The following is a 17,183-nucleotide window of genomic DNA, read 5'->3' as shown; positions in this document are numbered from 1 at the left end:
GAGGTTTTTTGACCACTGCAGAAGTTTTAAAAGTAGTTTGAAATCAGATTGGAAAGCCTCGGGGTTGGACGGATCCTCACTAATCTGATCACACCTCCTTCAATCTGATTTGTAAAATCTGATTAAGAAAAAATCAATGTGACGATTCCAGTGAGGATACAGTCCAATACCTGAGAGCTTTGGCAGTTGGCACAAGCAGAGCAAAGGAGCTGCTAGTGGTTTCATACCAGAGCAAGAAGACACTGAGGCCTGTCCAATGTCCAAAGGTGAAGTCCAACAACCAACTGGACTGGAAAAAGTAACGTTAACAGAAAGACTGATAGTTATTGTCTGCGAGACTCAGCTCTGCAAACAGACGAGTTCACATTTCAGGAGGCAGCCAGTGGCAGTTTGCATCCTACGCTGCCTCAATGCAAATAGGTTGCAAAACACCACCTTGTTAAAGAACTGAGCCGCCTGGAGACAGTGGCTGCAGGTTGACCGGAGACAAATCGCTCCTTTGAACAACGAACCCTCAACCTTCCCACAGCGGAAGCCGAGAGTGACTACAACCGATGCATCATCCCATTAAGGTGCAACATGAGAGGTCTTAGGTGCCATTTTGTGCCGACAGCCATCAGAGTGTAAAATAATTTGCGGACAAATGGCCCCGGCCTCGGGCCTTTAGGAGGGCGCTGAGGCAGAGAGCTTGAGCCATGTTTACAAAAACGACCCTGGGCTGCTTTAAGCGTTCTCGTGCTCCATTAACAAGCTCCTCTGCCCGTTTCTGATTAGCAAACATTACTCAATCCAACTAATTCTGTACGAACCACACGACGTGACATGCACCCGTGTGAAAGCTGCCCGTAGTTCTAGTGTACTGGTGGAAAAAGCTCATTTCTGAAATCGAAACCTCATAATGTATCAGACAGAATCTTGTCAGTGAATCTTGCCAACGGTGACTCAGCAAAAATGGATCCTCCAGACACATTCATTCCCAAGTGACAGGAGCAGCACTCAAAAGATCAGCTTATATAAAATCTGATTTACAGATAGGTGTACGTGATAAACAAATGCCTATGACATATTGCAGTAATAATAATAATAATAATAGTGACAATATAAAACTTCTGAGCACAGTAATATCTGGTTGAGAGCATCCTGTTACCCAGCAACATCCACCAGCCTCCCCTGTGGGAGAAGATCTTCCAGACACTCGTGGGAGAGAGGCTGGAGGATGTTGTTGTTTTAAAGCTTCTCCTGAGGGAACAACAAACTCTCAGACCTCATGTTTTCCATCTGGAGACGGCTGGTCTGCCCCAGGTCAGCCACGCCAGCTGAACCGTCAGCTGGAGCCACCGTTTGTACTGTTACCAGATGTAGCCTCTCAATGCAGAGGAGCAGGATTCAATAACGTCTGAACTCGTCTGATGTTGCGTCAATGGAATGTTTGAACTGAATGTCTTGTTGCAGATGGCAACTTATTTTTGTGTGAAATCTAAATTTGATGATTTCTGCATCATTTTGAGAAAGTTAGGAATCTCCGATGTCCATGTCTTTTACAATATTTGGGATCTTGTGAAATACTCACAAAAATGTTCCTCTTGTCTCTTTTAGATACATCCTCATGTAAAAATGACAAAATGCAGTGTTATCCGGGGGGGGGGGGGGGGTCATGTGCTCGACTTTTTCTTGGCAACCTGCAGTGACTTGCTGGAGTCTTCACTGGTTGTCTGGCAACCATGAAGTGAGCAGTCACTGCCTGTTGCCAGGAAATAGTCGGATCCATCCCCTCTGCATGAGACCAGCGAGCTTCAGGGGTCTCAGTAGGTGGATGTTCTAACCTTCGGGCAGGACAGGCTACTTAGAACAGATGCTGGAGGGGCCATCCTCCACCTGAACGCTCCCACCATGTTCCTGTAGTGGTGAACGATCTGAGACAGACGAGCTATCCTCAGGTATGAACTGAAGATATTTCCACTATTTCCAGTATTTGAACAACCCTGAGCTCTATAATAAAACTTTGTAAACACGGACACAACAGTACCTCTGGTGATGTTGAAGTGTGCTGTGGTTAAAAATACCACAACTACAAATGGTGAAAGGAAATAATGTGACATTATCACCAGCTCTTAGAATAACAAATATGTGCAGTAAACGTTTCAGTTAATAGATCCTGACAGTCTGTGGAAATCAGCGGGGGGGATATTGGCCAAACTTGTGCTGCAGTTTACAGCGTTCATTAGGAGGAAAGCTTGTTAAATTCACAAACAACCAGATGGCACAGACCCATTTATCACCACAGCACAACAACAACAAAAAGAGCGTGTTAAAGTTTTAAATCTTGGCATGATAAACTAAAAAATATATTATTCAAACAGGGGACTGAATAACAAATATTTAATCTCTGAAGAAAACTCAATGCTAGTCATTGCTGACTCAGGCAATATCCGTCTGGATCACAGGAACCTTCCTCTTCACAGGGGGCTAGGTTATAGAAAAAAACTCACCTTCAGTTTGCCATTTCATTTTTCATGCAGCTCTGTGTGTGCCGCTGACCTTGCACCATTATAAAAGAGCCTCACTGTATCTATTTGGCACGACTGCGGCCACAGCGGCTCTTACCTCTCTCAGTATTCGGCACTCCTAAATTAATGGTCGGTATTGCAGGATCCGCATGGTCACTGTAGTACTCCAAGAACAAGGCATCCTTCTCCCAAGTCTTCTTTATCACTGGAACTAGAGCAAACGGTTTGGGGGAGTGGGGGGGAAGAAAAAAAAATCAATACAGGCCTTCACCATGTTTCACAACTAACTCGAGGTTCTTTGCGGTATAGACGCTCAGAGCAAATTATTATTTCATCGCCACACGTGTTCTCTTCCGATGTTTCTGTCTGTTTCAGTCGAATATTCTAGTAAAGACAACTTCAGATATCAGACTCATGAGAAAAGACAAGAGGGAGAACAGATTCTTAAAAGAAGACAGTGAGATTATACTGCACACGCTTATTCCGGATTGGATGAATCGACTCTTTTGGACTTAGTGGCACTGATTAGCATCAAATGCTATCATAAAACCTTTCATTTATAATGTGTAGAATAAAAGGGAACATTCTTTAGTCTCAGCTTTTTTGATTTTAGAGCGTTTTCTCTTCAATAAAATACTCCGAAGATTCTAGTTTCTGACGGTTTGTGCTCGTTGCTCTGTAACATTTTGTCACATGCTGCCTTTTGACTTTCTGTCCTCTGTAGAGAATTAGCTCACTGTATCTGGAATGTCTTTCAGCTCTATCTGTCACTGACCCACTTCCTGATGGCAAGTTTTCCTATTGATTGGGATCTGACTGACAAGATCTGGAGATCTTTTGTGACGAGTCTCTGAACCGGCGAAGCGAGAGAGTTTGTGTGCTGAGGAATACAGAGCACCCAGAGATGTGCAGCGGCAGCAGCTCCAGTCTGTGTGCAACTCTCGTAAATCAACACAAGTGAATCTCGGGGGCAACTCTGGACCAAAAAAAATTAAGAAGATCCAAAATACAAAACGTTGCCGGTCCATCGCTGACTCTAAAGGATTTTAGAAACCAATAACTGACCCGACAAAAAAAAAGAATATGCAATTAAACTCCAAATATAGAACCGCTATTTGATTTCACATGTTATTATATAGAGTAAACCTGCCTTTCTGTAGGACACAATAACTAGATCAAATGAGAAATTCCCATCATGTAAATGTAAAACTTTGTATCAACAAACACTTCATCGAAGTGATGATTGGAACATGTTACAGGTTTAAAGCAGAGGAGCAGCAATTTTACACATTGTTACACAGGTTATTTATAGTTTGTTATATTTCATTGTGTCTGTCAAACCACAGACTTGGAACAACTGAGCAAAATCTAAAGAAATCTCACAACACAAGGAACACGGTTGCCTGCGTTTCCTATTTATTTAAAGTGAATACGACTGATGCAGCCAACAAGAAAGTAAAACACTATGTCCATTTGTGAATTATCACCGTTTTGATATCTTAACTTTAAAATATATTAATGCAGATTGAAACGTTTTGCATTATTGTTCCTGAACTATATAATCATGGAGATTCAAAAGCTAGAACACTAACAGAGCAGCTCTGTTACATTCTCTGCTCACTGATCTGAACTTACCTTGACATTTAAATTCAATATTAATTTTCCATGTTTAAATCTGGCAGCTCGGCTGAGGAAACAGTAATTAAGCTAAAGTGCAAATAACAGCCTCTGAACGTCATGTAGAGTTTGTCTGATCGCTCTCACTTTAATGTGCAGTTTGATCTATTGACGGAAGCTTTTTTTTAATAACTCCCATAACAGAAGCAGCAGATTTACGGTGGCAATATCAGAGCCTGGCGATGGATTGCGGAACATTAGTAAGTGATTTCCTGACACCTGCAGGATTGTTGGATGACTGTGGGGTTCCGGGCATTAAGGGAGGGAGGCACTCAGTCGAGAACCTCGGGGTATTTCATTTTTCTCTTTGCCTGAACACTATTAAATCCTTTCAGAGCTGATGGTGGAAGCGTTTAGCGAAGGAATTTGTCAGGATTACAAAGAACAGCTCTCGTACAGTCACTCTTGTCAAAGGTGGGAAAAATAGATCCATTATGATACAGCACAAGGGAAAAGCACGCCGCCGTGTGACTCACCTCGTTCACTGTGAAACTTCTGACACGTTTTCACGGCAACAAACACGTCTGCTTTATCCACCGGCTCCCCCTTTGGTGAAGAGGAGAGACGGGAATCAAACACAGGCTCACGTGAACATAAAAGCAGAAAGGACTTAAACACATGATATCAGGCTACACAGCCAAATGATGTCTATATAAAGTGGTAGTTGTTATCTTTAGTGCAATTACAAAGTTGACATTTCCCCCCGGAAGAATTTCCATCAGAAGAAAGAGGCGTAATGTAGCTAATAACAATTCAGCTGATTTTAAAATGTCACAGAGTTTTGGATTAAGAGCCGAGTGTCAGCAGGGTGACAGGTGATGTGCCGTAATAAGCACGGCAACCTTCGGTGTCATTTTAACCCTATAACCCAAACTAATCCTCCCTTTTCATAGCTGAGCGTAACCTTTAACGGGGGGGGGGCTTTTCATGACAGGGGTGATGATTACCACACAGCACCCTCCAGAGGACCTGTGTCCCCCCCTTCAGAGAAACAGTGATTCTTAACCTGAAGCGTCTTTGTTTTACTGGTTTCTCCCGACGTGTCTGTCAGTGAGCTTTAGTGAAACTCGGATATTTAACGTGAACGCGCTTCGTTATGTGTTTTCATCTGTTTTAATTATCTGGTCCCTTTATTTTGAAGAGGTGGAGACCAACTCAGCTTCCAGGAGAAACCTCCTGAACAATGCACAGAATCCCACAAACCCCATAAAAGAAAATCCAATTTAAAGGCAATGGGTTGTTGGACAATTAGAAAAAAAACCTCAATAAATCAACAGACAGGATTTTATTAAAAACGTACGCTACATTAAAAGTGTCATCAGTTGCTGCTGCGCGAACCACAGGGTGTGATGTACAGTAACAATCTCTTGTGCCAGGAGCATCACAAAGAGCCAAATGCTAGAACCATAATAAAGAAACTAGGGCTGTAAATAAATGTGATTATTTTCATCACTTTTTAAAATACTAAATTATCAAGATGTAAAAACAGGGGAGAGGACATGTTCACATTTGAGGACGTGCAACTTTTTTAATATAACTAAATAATATAGATTGGTGTTCTATATTTAAAATAATTATAACTAGAAAATTCCTCCAGAGACAGAGAGACAAAAAGAGTGTGAGCGAGCGAGTGGGAGACATGAGAGACAGAGAGACAGAGACACATAAAGACAGAGACAGAGAGAGAGACACAGATGCTCTGACCACAGCCCTCGAAAAACACGCTCTTATTCAAAACCTATAGGTCCTATCAGTGAACTAAGAACACCAAGAGTATCCCAAGACTTTGCCGAACATAGAGATATAAGCTTTATCGACAAAAGATCAAGAATGTGACCGTGGGAGCGAGTTTAAAAAGTGTGACTTCGAGGCTCCTTCCAGAAATGTCCCCTCTGATTTAACATCAGAGTGAATGGAGAGTTCCTCGGTTCTCCTTCTGTGTCAGAGCTCATGGAGACAAAAGTTGAGGTTTAATCAATAATCTATGATCAATGAATTATTGACTTGTGTTTCATCCGTAGTGACATCGACAGAGCACCAGGCTCCACACACCTGAGGCAGGCGAAACCTCCTCCAAACATTTCAGACTGTGTGAGCACAGATGCTGTGTTGACCTCAGACCCCAAAAACCTCAAGAGCACTTAACCGCTCACTTCCAGTTTCCTCCCTTATTGTTTCTTCTGTTATACTTGCTTTTGGAAATGTCCTGAAATATCCAGCATCACCACATCAAGTGAAGTTAATCCCCCCCCAAAAAATAAAAAGGACATATTTTGGCAACACAGCCACTTTGTGGATTGCCATCCTTGCCTCTCGAGGCACTTGAATCTTTGTTGACACTACAGACGAGTGCACCGAGGAGTGGCCTTCCTTGGTAATTTGTCTTGCGACTGTTTTGAACACCGGTCGATTGCGTCGAGTCGCCTTTTGTTTTCCGTCTGAATGGAAACCTCTCCGTGAATACCTTAAAACATTAAAACCTGCGACCTTCATGTTCTCCACTGGCTGCACGAGTCCTGCTTTCTTCTCGAGCCAATGCACTCTTATGGAGGATGGTGGTTTTTCCCGGAGAAGGAGATAAAAACCACATGAATATAAATCTGACAGTTGAGAGACTGCAGCAAACATACATCAGACTCTCCAGCTCATAAGCACACGCAGGATGAGATTTGAATCACAAACGAAAGGGGATTGATTTTTCTGTCAGAAATTGGAGGAAGGGGGGGGATGGGGAGAGGGGGGGGTAAAGAACTGGGACATCTCCAACTGCAATTCTGGTATAAAAGTCTCCTCACACAACATGATCATCTCCTACCAACAGTATTGATCATTTAATGGTAACACACAGTAATAAGCAACCAGTCGATAACACCAGGGGTCACTTGGCAAAGCAAAGAGTTGCAAATCCAGTGCACGGCTTCACACTGACCTCACTCAGTTCATGACCCAGATAGGTTGTTATTTTTTTCCTCTGCCACACCCACTCACCGCATCCCGCTCAGCACAACAGGAAACAAGAAAGCATGACCTCAGGACAATGCCAATTATTTTCCTGCAGGGATTCTTCTCAGGAAAAAAAAACGCCCGCGTGCCTCTGAGACATTTTGACTTTGCACATGAAACTGAAAACATATTTTTTAACTGTGTGATTGGTAAAAAAGTGGATTAACCGTGGGCTGAGTTTTTTATTTGGCGGCTGACAACACACTTGTGTAGTAAAGCATCCGTTACACAATGAAATGTGTTGCTCCTCTTAGTTTCTTTGAACTAACCACACATTGCTGCAACAGATAAACTAACAAGCTTATTCACAATGCACAGTTATCCTTTGGCGATGTTTTACTTAATTTTTAATATGTGACGAAACATGTGGGATGATTTATGTTTGTATGATGAATACAAGAATTATGCTTCTGTAATGAGAATCTCACGAGCCTGTGTGTGGCTACGATAAAGAGGATGAACGAGATCTCCTGGTTAGTCACCAGCTGTGGACATCAGGAATTTGCATGTGATCTGGATTTTCTTCCAGATGTGACAAAAGGAAGAATCCATGAGAAGACGCAGACCTCCGGGCAGAAGGGATGCAGGAGGCTGGACAACTAGTTCTAATCTCAGTTCTATCCGACACGGAGTGAAGGTTGGAGATGAATAGACTTGAACACGTTCGGATAAAGTCCACCACAGAAGGATGAGAAACTGGAAGATGAGAAGACGCAGTATTTATTTCTTGGCACATGATTAAATTGGATTTAGCGAAAGAAACTGACGACTTCTGTCTTTTTGGGTTAATGCACGTGTTCTGCTGTACTGTGTCTGTGTGTTTGTTCAAGGCTGTGACGCTCTGTGATGTATTTTAGATGCTGTGACGCGGCCGAGGGCACAAAAGCCCAAAGCTGAATGTCGTAGATCATCACACGACCGCCAGCGTCTGAAAGTGAAGCAGCCGATGTTTTGTTGCTGTTGTTTAATTGTGTTCCCTTCTCCATTTCCTGGGAATTGAGGACAATCAAACTGATCTGGAAACAGAGCAGACACTCACGCACAGTGGAGGCTCGCTGATCAGAGTGGTGGCACAGTGCCGGGCCTGGGGAGAGTCCCGCGGCTCAGTGCACAGCTCCGGCACGGCGGTGAGATGTGGACCCTTCCCAGTGTCCCAGATATACAGAGCAACCTACAATGGCACAGAGGGATCATGTTAAGGTCTTAAGCCACGGAAAGGATGATTCAGATATTCTTTATTACAACTCTGAAAATATGTGGGATGTATTTTCTGTTGTCTTTTTTTATGAAAAATTCTCCAGAATGCATTTTTAATATTGAGGATGACTAAAAATAATAAATAAAGGGAATGGCAGATAGGGAGGGATGGAGAGCTGGCGAGCATAACTACAAGATAATTTTTCATATTCTTCACTGTGAAGACAGGATTTACAGTAAAGGAATCTGTAAAGAGGACGGTACAATCAGCGCCGTCTGACTATAGGCAACTATCTCAAAGAATCAGAAACTGTAAAAAGTGGTGATTTGCTGACTGAAGTCTGGAGCTTATCTGCTGACACTGAACTGGTGTGACACTAGGGATTCATGCAATGTTTGTTTGACAGGCTGATTGACATGGAGTTTTAGGGGCTTCTGTTCAGAACGATATCATGGAGCTGATATAAACTGATATTTTACAGTTTATATCATAGATAACTATGATTAAAAATAAAACCTAGATAAAAACAAATATATATAACTTGAATTCAGAAGATAAACGCATGTAAAATGTAAAAAATAAAAGCACATCTGGTCTGCATTGTTTATTCTATATCAGCTAGTAATTTGAAACACCGATACCGTCTGTGAAAGTCATTAGTTTGTTTATGGTTCTGTTAATAAATGATCTTATTAAATCAGTGTTTAAAATGCACAATAACCTGCTAAATTAAATAAATTGAATAAGTAAAAATGTCTTGATTAAATTAAAAGTGGCACTGAAGCATCACACTGCTTTTTTTTTTATATAAGGAAAACACAGCATTTGAATGACTCTCGATGATTGAACTCATAGGATCTCTAAGTAAAATCGCCTTTTTCAGACTGAGCCTGATAAATCCTGATGCCGTGTTTACTCAATGAAATCCCCAGACGCCTCCTCGACTGAATTCCTCTGATATAAAATAAGAACCTCGATGCTGCACCGTGACAATTCTCCCAAAGTAATGAGATTTCACTTCAAGGTTAGATGGATTTCATGCCTCGCTCTTTTTGTGCAAATACTTTAGGCTGGCTTTGGTTTGAATGTGAGGAACAAGAAAATTGTTACAAAATGGCAGAAAACCAGGAGCCTCATCATAATTTTCCTGACAAAACAAGCGAAGGTGCTGGAGTGACTGGCACATTATCTTACCTCGTGTTTCAGATCAATGGTGAAGTCAGATTTAAGGGGCTCCGCTTTCACTTTGTTTGCAAGCCTACAAACAACAATCACAAGTCAGAATATGTAGTTAAATAAAATATAAATGAATGACAAAAATAACAACTTAGTTTTACAGATATAAAAGGATTTTCTCTACACACTCACCGCACAACTAAGGGGATGCTTAAGGCCCAGGCAGCAGCAAAGTCTGGATATTTGAAGACAGAGGGATTCTCTGCAAAGGCGTAGTGATGGATGATGGTGGACTCCTGGTCGTGGAGCGGCTTTCCCAGAAACCACTCCTGACAAATAAATAAGACAAACACATCTCAATATGTAAAAAGGGTTGAAAAACATATGATGGTTAACTTTCAAGCACAGAAAAGAAAAAGTGGGATTCTGGTCTAATTTGGAAATTTCCACACAACACATGGCAGAAAGACTTTGAAATGAGTAGGTTTGTTACTGGCTGTGAGAATAATGAGAATTCTTCATAGAACAAAGTTCAAAGCTGCCAGATGTTGGAGCCAAAAAAGTCTCCCATCGTTATTCTTGACAGAGAAAGTAAAAGTCTTCTGATATTTAGAGAAAATGCTCCAGAAATCAAACTAGGCTTAGATGAAATGACTTAGTTGAGGGTTTTCTTATTATATAAATCTGGTCTTTGGTGGAATTAGATACAAAAAAGAAGAAAGATCAATAACACTTTTCTAGCAGTACACAGCACTGGTCTATTGCACAGCAATATAATGGGTTTTTTCTAATATTTAGTCCATAATATTTATATCATCAAGTAATTAATGTTGTGTTTGTTTACTGCCGTTTAATCCATATGCCAAAGTTTGAGAGAAACACCAATGAATCAACACATCACAGATCTATCACTGTGTCTACAGTCCTGCTTCAGTGTCATCACCAAGAAAAGAAACTCCTTCAGACACTATTCTGAAGGTGGAAAATCCACACAGTCAATGTATTATTTATACTTTTAGGTTTAGAACAAGTTGAACGACAATGTTTAAACAAAAAACTTGATGCTGTGATGCACTGCTCTCATTTCATATTTTCACAGCATAAGAAATATTTGGGCTATTAAGAATTGTTTTGTTCAGAAAGGTCTGTAAGAAAAAATGCCTGCAAACACCCGTCTGTCTTTATCCTCACGATAATACAGATATTTGAAAAGAGAGGAGACTTGCCGACCTCTCTGCTGAACGCAATGCATGATGGTATATATTGCTTGGTCAGTTACCATTGGTCGTGCACTACTTTTCGTGATGCATTATGGGAAACAATATTAAAGGGTTAAAAAATGTCACTAAACATCCGGACGGCACTACCCAATGACGAATTCCCAATTCAGTGAACTACACAGTTATCAGGGAGTGATTCCTGACACAGCCTCAGTGTCTAATTGGTGAAAGCTAATTTGAAAGTGGCAGCTCATTATTATGTGGAGGCTTCGCTCTTGCTCATCCCAGAACAAGACTTAAAACACTGAGCTGTGACACCTGAGAGAGAAAATGTCTTTGCATCACGGAAAGTGTTGAAATGAAACAAATCCTGAGGTGTTGCATCGGTTGTCGTCTCCTCCTCGGATCACAACAACATGGACGATAATGAATTCCAAATCTCTGATCTGGAACTGAAAATGCCACGCAGGGTCTATACGAAGTTAAGATAACAATACAATTGGTTTCCGTTTAATTGCTTTGCAAAAGCAGAGTGTGCTGATAAAAATGATTCTGTTGGCTTCTCATCATTTTCATCAGTTTTCTTTGATTTAGCGCAAACTTGTTATTTATTTCTTAAATGAGATAAACAAATGCTAATATGTTTATTTTACCTTTTACATTTAACTTTCTGACTTCACCATTTAAATCCATTATTTACTGTATTTTTCAGCCGACCTCGCCAACCCGTACACAAGGAAAATAAAACTATGAGTGGAGAGATGGGGTTTAAATTGGGTCGACAGTGGAGTGACGTGTGTGACAGGTCACAGTGGGAGCTGGCAGGGCTCAGTGCAGCTCAGCAGCTGCAGAGGAGCTGGAGCCGGCCTGATACTCTATCTCTTAATTGAACTGATGATCGGCGAAGCTGGAGCATGAAACAGGAAGCTCCGGTCTCACTGATGGTTTTTTTGCAGAAAGAGGCAGAGCGGCACAGGGACACACGGTGATCAAGGTTCAGAGCAGGAAAAATTCGCACTCACTTTATTCTGGTCAAATTTTGCGAGGACTTGAACGAGCTCCGTCATCCTCACATCGGTTTCCTCCTCGAGAAAGACAATCCAGGACGAGTTTTTCCCGAAGGATTGCGATAAGCTGAGGGCACACAGGAGAGTGAAAGTCTCATTAAAACAAGAGTTAAACAATAAAAGAGGAATAAATTGAACTCTGCTTTGTGCACAACTCCACAGAAAGCCTGTCTTTTCATTTCAGGCCCGTCTGGGGAACCTTCTGTCTGAGCTACTCAGATAAAAGCAGCAAAAGAATTTACTCTACAGGGCAGCAGGACAAACAACATCCCCAACTCACGGACACACGAGGCAGCTCTGCAATTGTTTGAGTGATTTTTTGTGAAATGGGTCCTAGCTCTATATAATGGGAAAGGAAAGCTGTTTAATTCTCAATTGCCCTAAACAGTTAATGGACACATTGGATTTCTGAGAGATGCCCGAGCATGAAGACGACTGGTTAATGGCAATAATAGGTTAATTGTCACAGTTATGGGCACAATAGGAAGACATTTATCATAATGCAAAGCAATCAATCTCAGTTATTATGTCTGTAACCTCATGGTTCACAAAATGTTCCCAAAACCTATTCGTGATATTAAAAATATAAACGTTTCCATAACAAAAATATTTCTGACATCTTGAAACCTTCACTCCGTTTATTCTTTTTTTAAATCACATGCTCATTCCAATCCCGAGAGTTGAGGGATACTTACTAAGGCAGCAGAGGAAGGATACTCCAGTCGCCCTCATTTTCTGATAAACTGTGAAGAAGCAAAACCAACGGCAGTTTCTGAAAGAGAAAAAAAAGAGAGAGATCCTTTTCAGGAGCTGAACAATAGCCGCACAAAGCCAAAGACAATTACAGCAGCTTTTCTGCAGTGAAGGACCCGAGGGTGAACTTAGAGAAACTCCGGTAACTAGAGGGTCAATGGTTTGATCAATACTAATGAACCAGACTGCAAGAACGGCCCAGTCTCTCTGGTAGGATCACCATCACACCCGCACTAGTGCTTTTCCATGTTTTAGTACATTTACTGCAGATATTGTTTAATAGAGCTAAACACTGTGCTATCCAGGTGTGTTTTACATTCCTGAAGATATCTTTCCACCACTCTGCAGAATAATGGTTTTCTATACTCATGTTTTCTAAGATATAAAAATGTTACCAGTAAATTCCTGAAGCTAAATTTAACACAGTGCACAGTAAGTCTGCATTATAATTCCATTGAAATTAGATGTAAAATCATATGCACTGTCCAATCTCCCGACAATACTGCTTAACTTTAATGCACCTGGGTGTATCATGACATGCACACAAGCTGTCCAATTAAAGAGAGAAAGCGGATTTCTGTTTGGATGCTGTTGTGGCCGACACTTTTTTATTTACAATTTTTTTCCCCAGATGTCTCCATATGACGGGTCGACAGAAAGAAAAATGTATAACAATGCCATGTTACCCTTAAAGGAGAGAACCTCAGGCAGTGTCTGCTCCTGCCTGTCCTTACACTAACAAAGAAACTTTCATAACACCACAGAAATATGAACAAGGAGCACACAATCACTTCCAAACGAGAACAATCGGTTTCAGCACCATTTCCGGTCGTGAGGACGGAGAGTGGAAGGTGTGCGAGGATCGTGTGAGAGTTTCACACCGTGAGGAAAACAAAGCAGCCGAGCGTGAGCCCCTGTGGTTTATTAAAGCACGGCCCACTCATCATGCAGAAAGTCAGGCACCTTAGATTTAGGCGACGAGTCTGACACTGTTTACACCTCGGCTAATAATCACTGCAAGTACGCCGGCAGTATTTCTTTTAGCCCTCATCTAATGGGACTCTAATCTGAAAGCTAATGGCGCCATAGCACCTGTGTTTTATTACCACTCCCAACTTCTTGATATTCACATCACAGCTATTACAGGAAAAGAACAACTTGGAGAAAAGGGTAATACAAAAGACGGATCGTCGCCAGATAATAACACAAACTCAAAAAACAGCTTTCGCTTCAAAAAGCAATAAAAGAGAAGAAACTGAATCCTCTCCTGGCAGTGAGGTGTGCAAACTGCAGACTGCTCATCGACAGACAGGAAATGGTAATTGTGTAGACACGCATGCAACAAACTGGATACCGATTGCCTGGTGACTTGGGAGAAGATGGGGGTCAACGAGACCAAGGACAGGAAGCTTTAACCAAAGAGGAGGCTGGATGGAGGGAGGGGGGGGCACCAGTCAAAACTACTCCAGACACGAGCTGCAGTCGAAAATTTAATTTATGACCAATAAAGAACTAATCTGCAAGTGAAGAACACGCCGGCATGCTGGAGGTTTTCATCAGGGCAGCTCTGCCACTGCAATTGTTAAGATAATACATGTGATGCATGAGAACGCACTGGAAGCCATCGTGTATTCCACTCGTGCTGTGAAAAGGCTTCAGAGTTTAATCTCTTTCTGTTGTACTTGTGCGTCTCAGTGGATATGAGCCTTGGCTAAATGACAAAAATACTATATAAGTGTAATGTGAATTCCTCCCAGAAGGCAGAAATGTCAGAAGGCAGGAACACGGTGCTGTGAGCCGCCACGTTGAATACACAAGTTCCTGTCTGTGGCTATCACAAATCCATCTAGAGTCAGACGAGGGGGGGAAAGGCTCTGCCACTGACATACTGATCATACATGCGTTTCCTGTCTCGGACCTGCAGTGATCAGGTCATCTATTGTTAAGTTATCAGGGACATTGGCCTGAAATATTAAATGTAGTGCCCCTCAGTCAGCATTTAATCTTCACAGAAGTTGCAGACCCTCATATTTATATCTTGAAATGCTTTTGAATAGTGCAAGACAACTATAAGAAAACTGGATGACGACAGTTTCTCAAAAGCCTGAGGAGTCTTTTTGTGCGTACGACTAGAAATCAAAAGGTTATTTTAGTTCTCAAACCTGATGAAGGTATTTTTGAGACGTTTCACGGCACCCTGCATGGCTTTGTTAACTAAAAAAAACACACACACACACACACGCACTGTACACCAGACATGTTGAAGAGCTGCAAACAGAGAAATTCTATTGTTATTGCGGCTTTGATCTCTTTCCTTCAGAATCCCAGGAACAGCCTCTAAGACTATTAAATGTCAGAAATAAGCTGCTGCACGTCGTGCCTTGGGGGTGGGACTGGAGTGGTGGAGGGCTGGTTGTAACTCATCTGCGGATAAAGAAGCTGGGGGTGGTGGTACACAAGATAAATGGGAGAGTTGCAATTTTATCACTTTACTCTGAGGGAACTTAAGTAATCAGGGTTTTCTTTTTTGGGCTTTCGTTCAATTTTTCTTGCATTTAACTGTGTGAAGTCCAGGAGAGACAGGATGTCATAAACCAAAGCAGGAGCCGCCGCCTGCCTGCAGTGGATGGTAAAAACTGGCTGTGATGCTTCAGTACTTCTCCTGGATCTCCTAATGGCCAATCTTACTATGAAATGCAGGTCTCTTGTTAAGATGTGTGTGTGTAAAATATTTTTGTTTTACATGAAACTGTGGTGGAACAAGTCAGATAACGGCAGGCCGACACAGTCTAGGTAATTAATGGGAAACATTGCTCTATTCTGTGTCTTAGAACTAGCAGATCATGATGAAAAGTACAGTTAAGTCCTAAAAATGAAAAACTGTGATTATTAAATGCTACAACGGAAGGCTGACATGCAAAACATTGATTTAAATGTGCAACAGAAAATGTAACCACCCACACACGTATAAGAATATTGCAAAGAGAAGATGACCTTTGCATATATGAAGTTATTTTCAGTGGTAGTTTTAATGTTTTCCAGTTCTTGACCTTTAACACTTGGCATTTCATATTCTGATTTCTTTTACGCTGTTTTCTAATTTCAGCTGTGGGTAAAATGATTCTCCATACAGATCCAGATTTAATTGAAATCCATTTCTACTTTTGATTAGACTCTTGGTGTGAGTACAGCAAACACTCTCTGACTGTTTTCCTCGTACACCATGAGGTAAAGGTAATGTTCACTCTAAATTTGTGCAGATAACTTATCTGGAGCATGAGTCTGTTCTTAAATCTTCTTGAAAAGCTGTCAAGCCTTTACTGCCACCTCTTTGAGAAGTTGCTGATTAAAATTCTTCCTGGAGTTAGTTTGTGTAATCGCATGCAACAGATAATAAAGCGCCAGACATCTCCCAGATCATAAATGCAAACACAACATGATGTGAAATTTATAAAGTCTGTCTCATATTATAACATTTGATGTCCATTAGCGTAACTAAATGCTTTCATGACAGATCTCATCTTGTGGCACAAATTGATGCCACTACTCATTACATGAAACATGACATAAGCTTTTCCGGTGGGAATAACCAGAAAATCAAAGTCTGTGTCCACAACGTATCAGATTTGAGCAATAATCACAAAATCTGGGCGTCAGTTGACACATGGGTGGATTTTCAACAAACCTGGTGGGAATATTACTCTTGGTTTGAGTGTCTCCAGATTATTAACTGTTGGAGCCAAATGCACACAGTACTAAGGCTGGTTTTAAACTGAGTTCATGCGTTATGGACGTTTTAATGGGCCACAAAAGAGGGCAGGCTTAATTACTTGCTGCAGATGGTCAGTCTGACTGTGACAGACAGGTCAAAGAATTTACTGCATTACATCGCCAATGCTTTTCATTTTGGACTTTATATGAATTGAGGCTGAGAGCAGAACTCGAGGGCTGTTGCAGAAGAGAAATAAAACAGCTTATTTTCACAGAGTTAAATGTTGTGCCAAATTTAACATTTTGAGATTACCAATACCTTCAAACCATAATAACAGTGACTTGGATTACTAATGTATTTGCCTCTGTCAGTTTGGTACAGTCAATCGATAATGTCAGTAAACGGGCTTGAAGTCCAGCAGTGGAGGAAGACAACAACCGTACAATGTAATGTTTCTGACAACACAACTCCGCAGACACACAAACCTACATCGGAGATCTACATTACTATCACGATTAACAGAACAGAGCAGAGCAGCTCCTTCATCTGATTTACTTTAATACTGTCATTAGCGATGCTGCGTTCACTATTTAACCAAGCATAAATATGCAGTAACTAATGTATGAAACCACATTTCATCTGGCTCCGAGGAGATTTAATGAACAGATGCAAATGCGATAATGACATTTGTTTATTATAGTTTATTTTTGTTTCCTTAGAGAAAGTATACAGTTTTTTTTCTATATTGGAAATTATAATATTCATTAGGATGAACATATGTCTTCACAAACGGAACGAAAAGGGGCCAGAAATGGGAGATTGACTTGACGAGTGGAGCGATGCATCAAAGCCGGACAAAAGTCTGGATTT

The 17,183-nt window shown here is 41.3% G+C and overlaps 1 protein-coding gene across 1 annotated transcript in view; it reads right to left on the bottom strand.

Moving 5' to 3' along the window:
• The window catches only part of LOC133952001 (beta-1,3-glucosyltransferase-like), a 50,904-nt gene that overhangs the window by 7,985 nt on the left and 25,736 nt on the right, over nt 1–17,183 (bottom strand). Inside the window, exons 5-11 of the mRNA XM_062386275.1 lie at nt 12,544–12,620; nt 11,804–11,915; nt 9,754–9,890; nt 9,580–9,643; nt 8,227–8,358; nt 4,661–4,730; nt 2,605–2,718 (exon numbers count right to left, since the gene is read on the bottom strand). Coding sequence (XP_062242259.1) covers nt 2,605–2,718; nt 4,661–4,730; nt 8,227–8,358; nt 9,580–9,643; nt 9,754–9,890; nt 11,804–11,915; nt 12,544–12,620 — 706 coding nt within the window. The remainder of the gene's footprint in view (nt 1–2,604; nt 2,719–4,660; nt 4,731–8,226; nt 8,359–9,579; nt 9,644–9,753; nt 9,891–11,803; nt 11,916–12,543; nt 12,621–17,183) is intronic.

The sequence above is a fragment of the Platichthys flesus genome, chromosome 4 (assembly GCF_949316205.1).
Source record: "Platichthys flesus chromosome 4, fPlaFle2.1, whole genome shotgun sequence".
NCBI lineage: Eukaryota > Metazoa > Chordata > Actinopteri > Pleuronectiformes > Pleuronectidae > Platichthys > Platichthys flesus.
The sequence above is the reverse complement of the archived record's forward strand: the minus strand, read 5'-3'. Positions and strand labels throughout refer to the sequence as shown.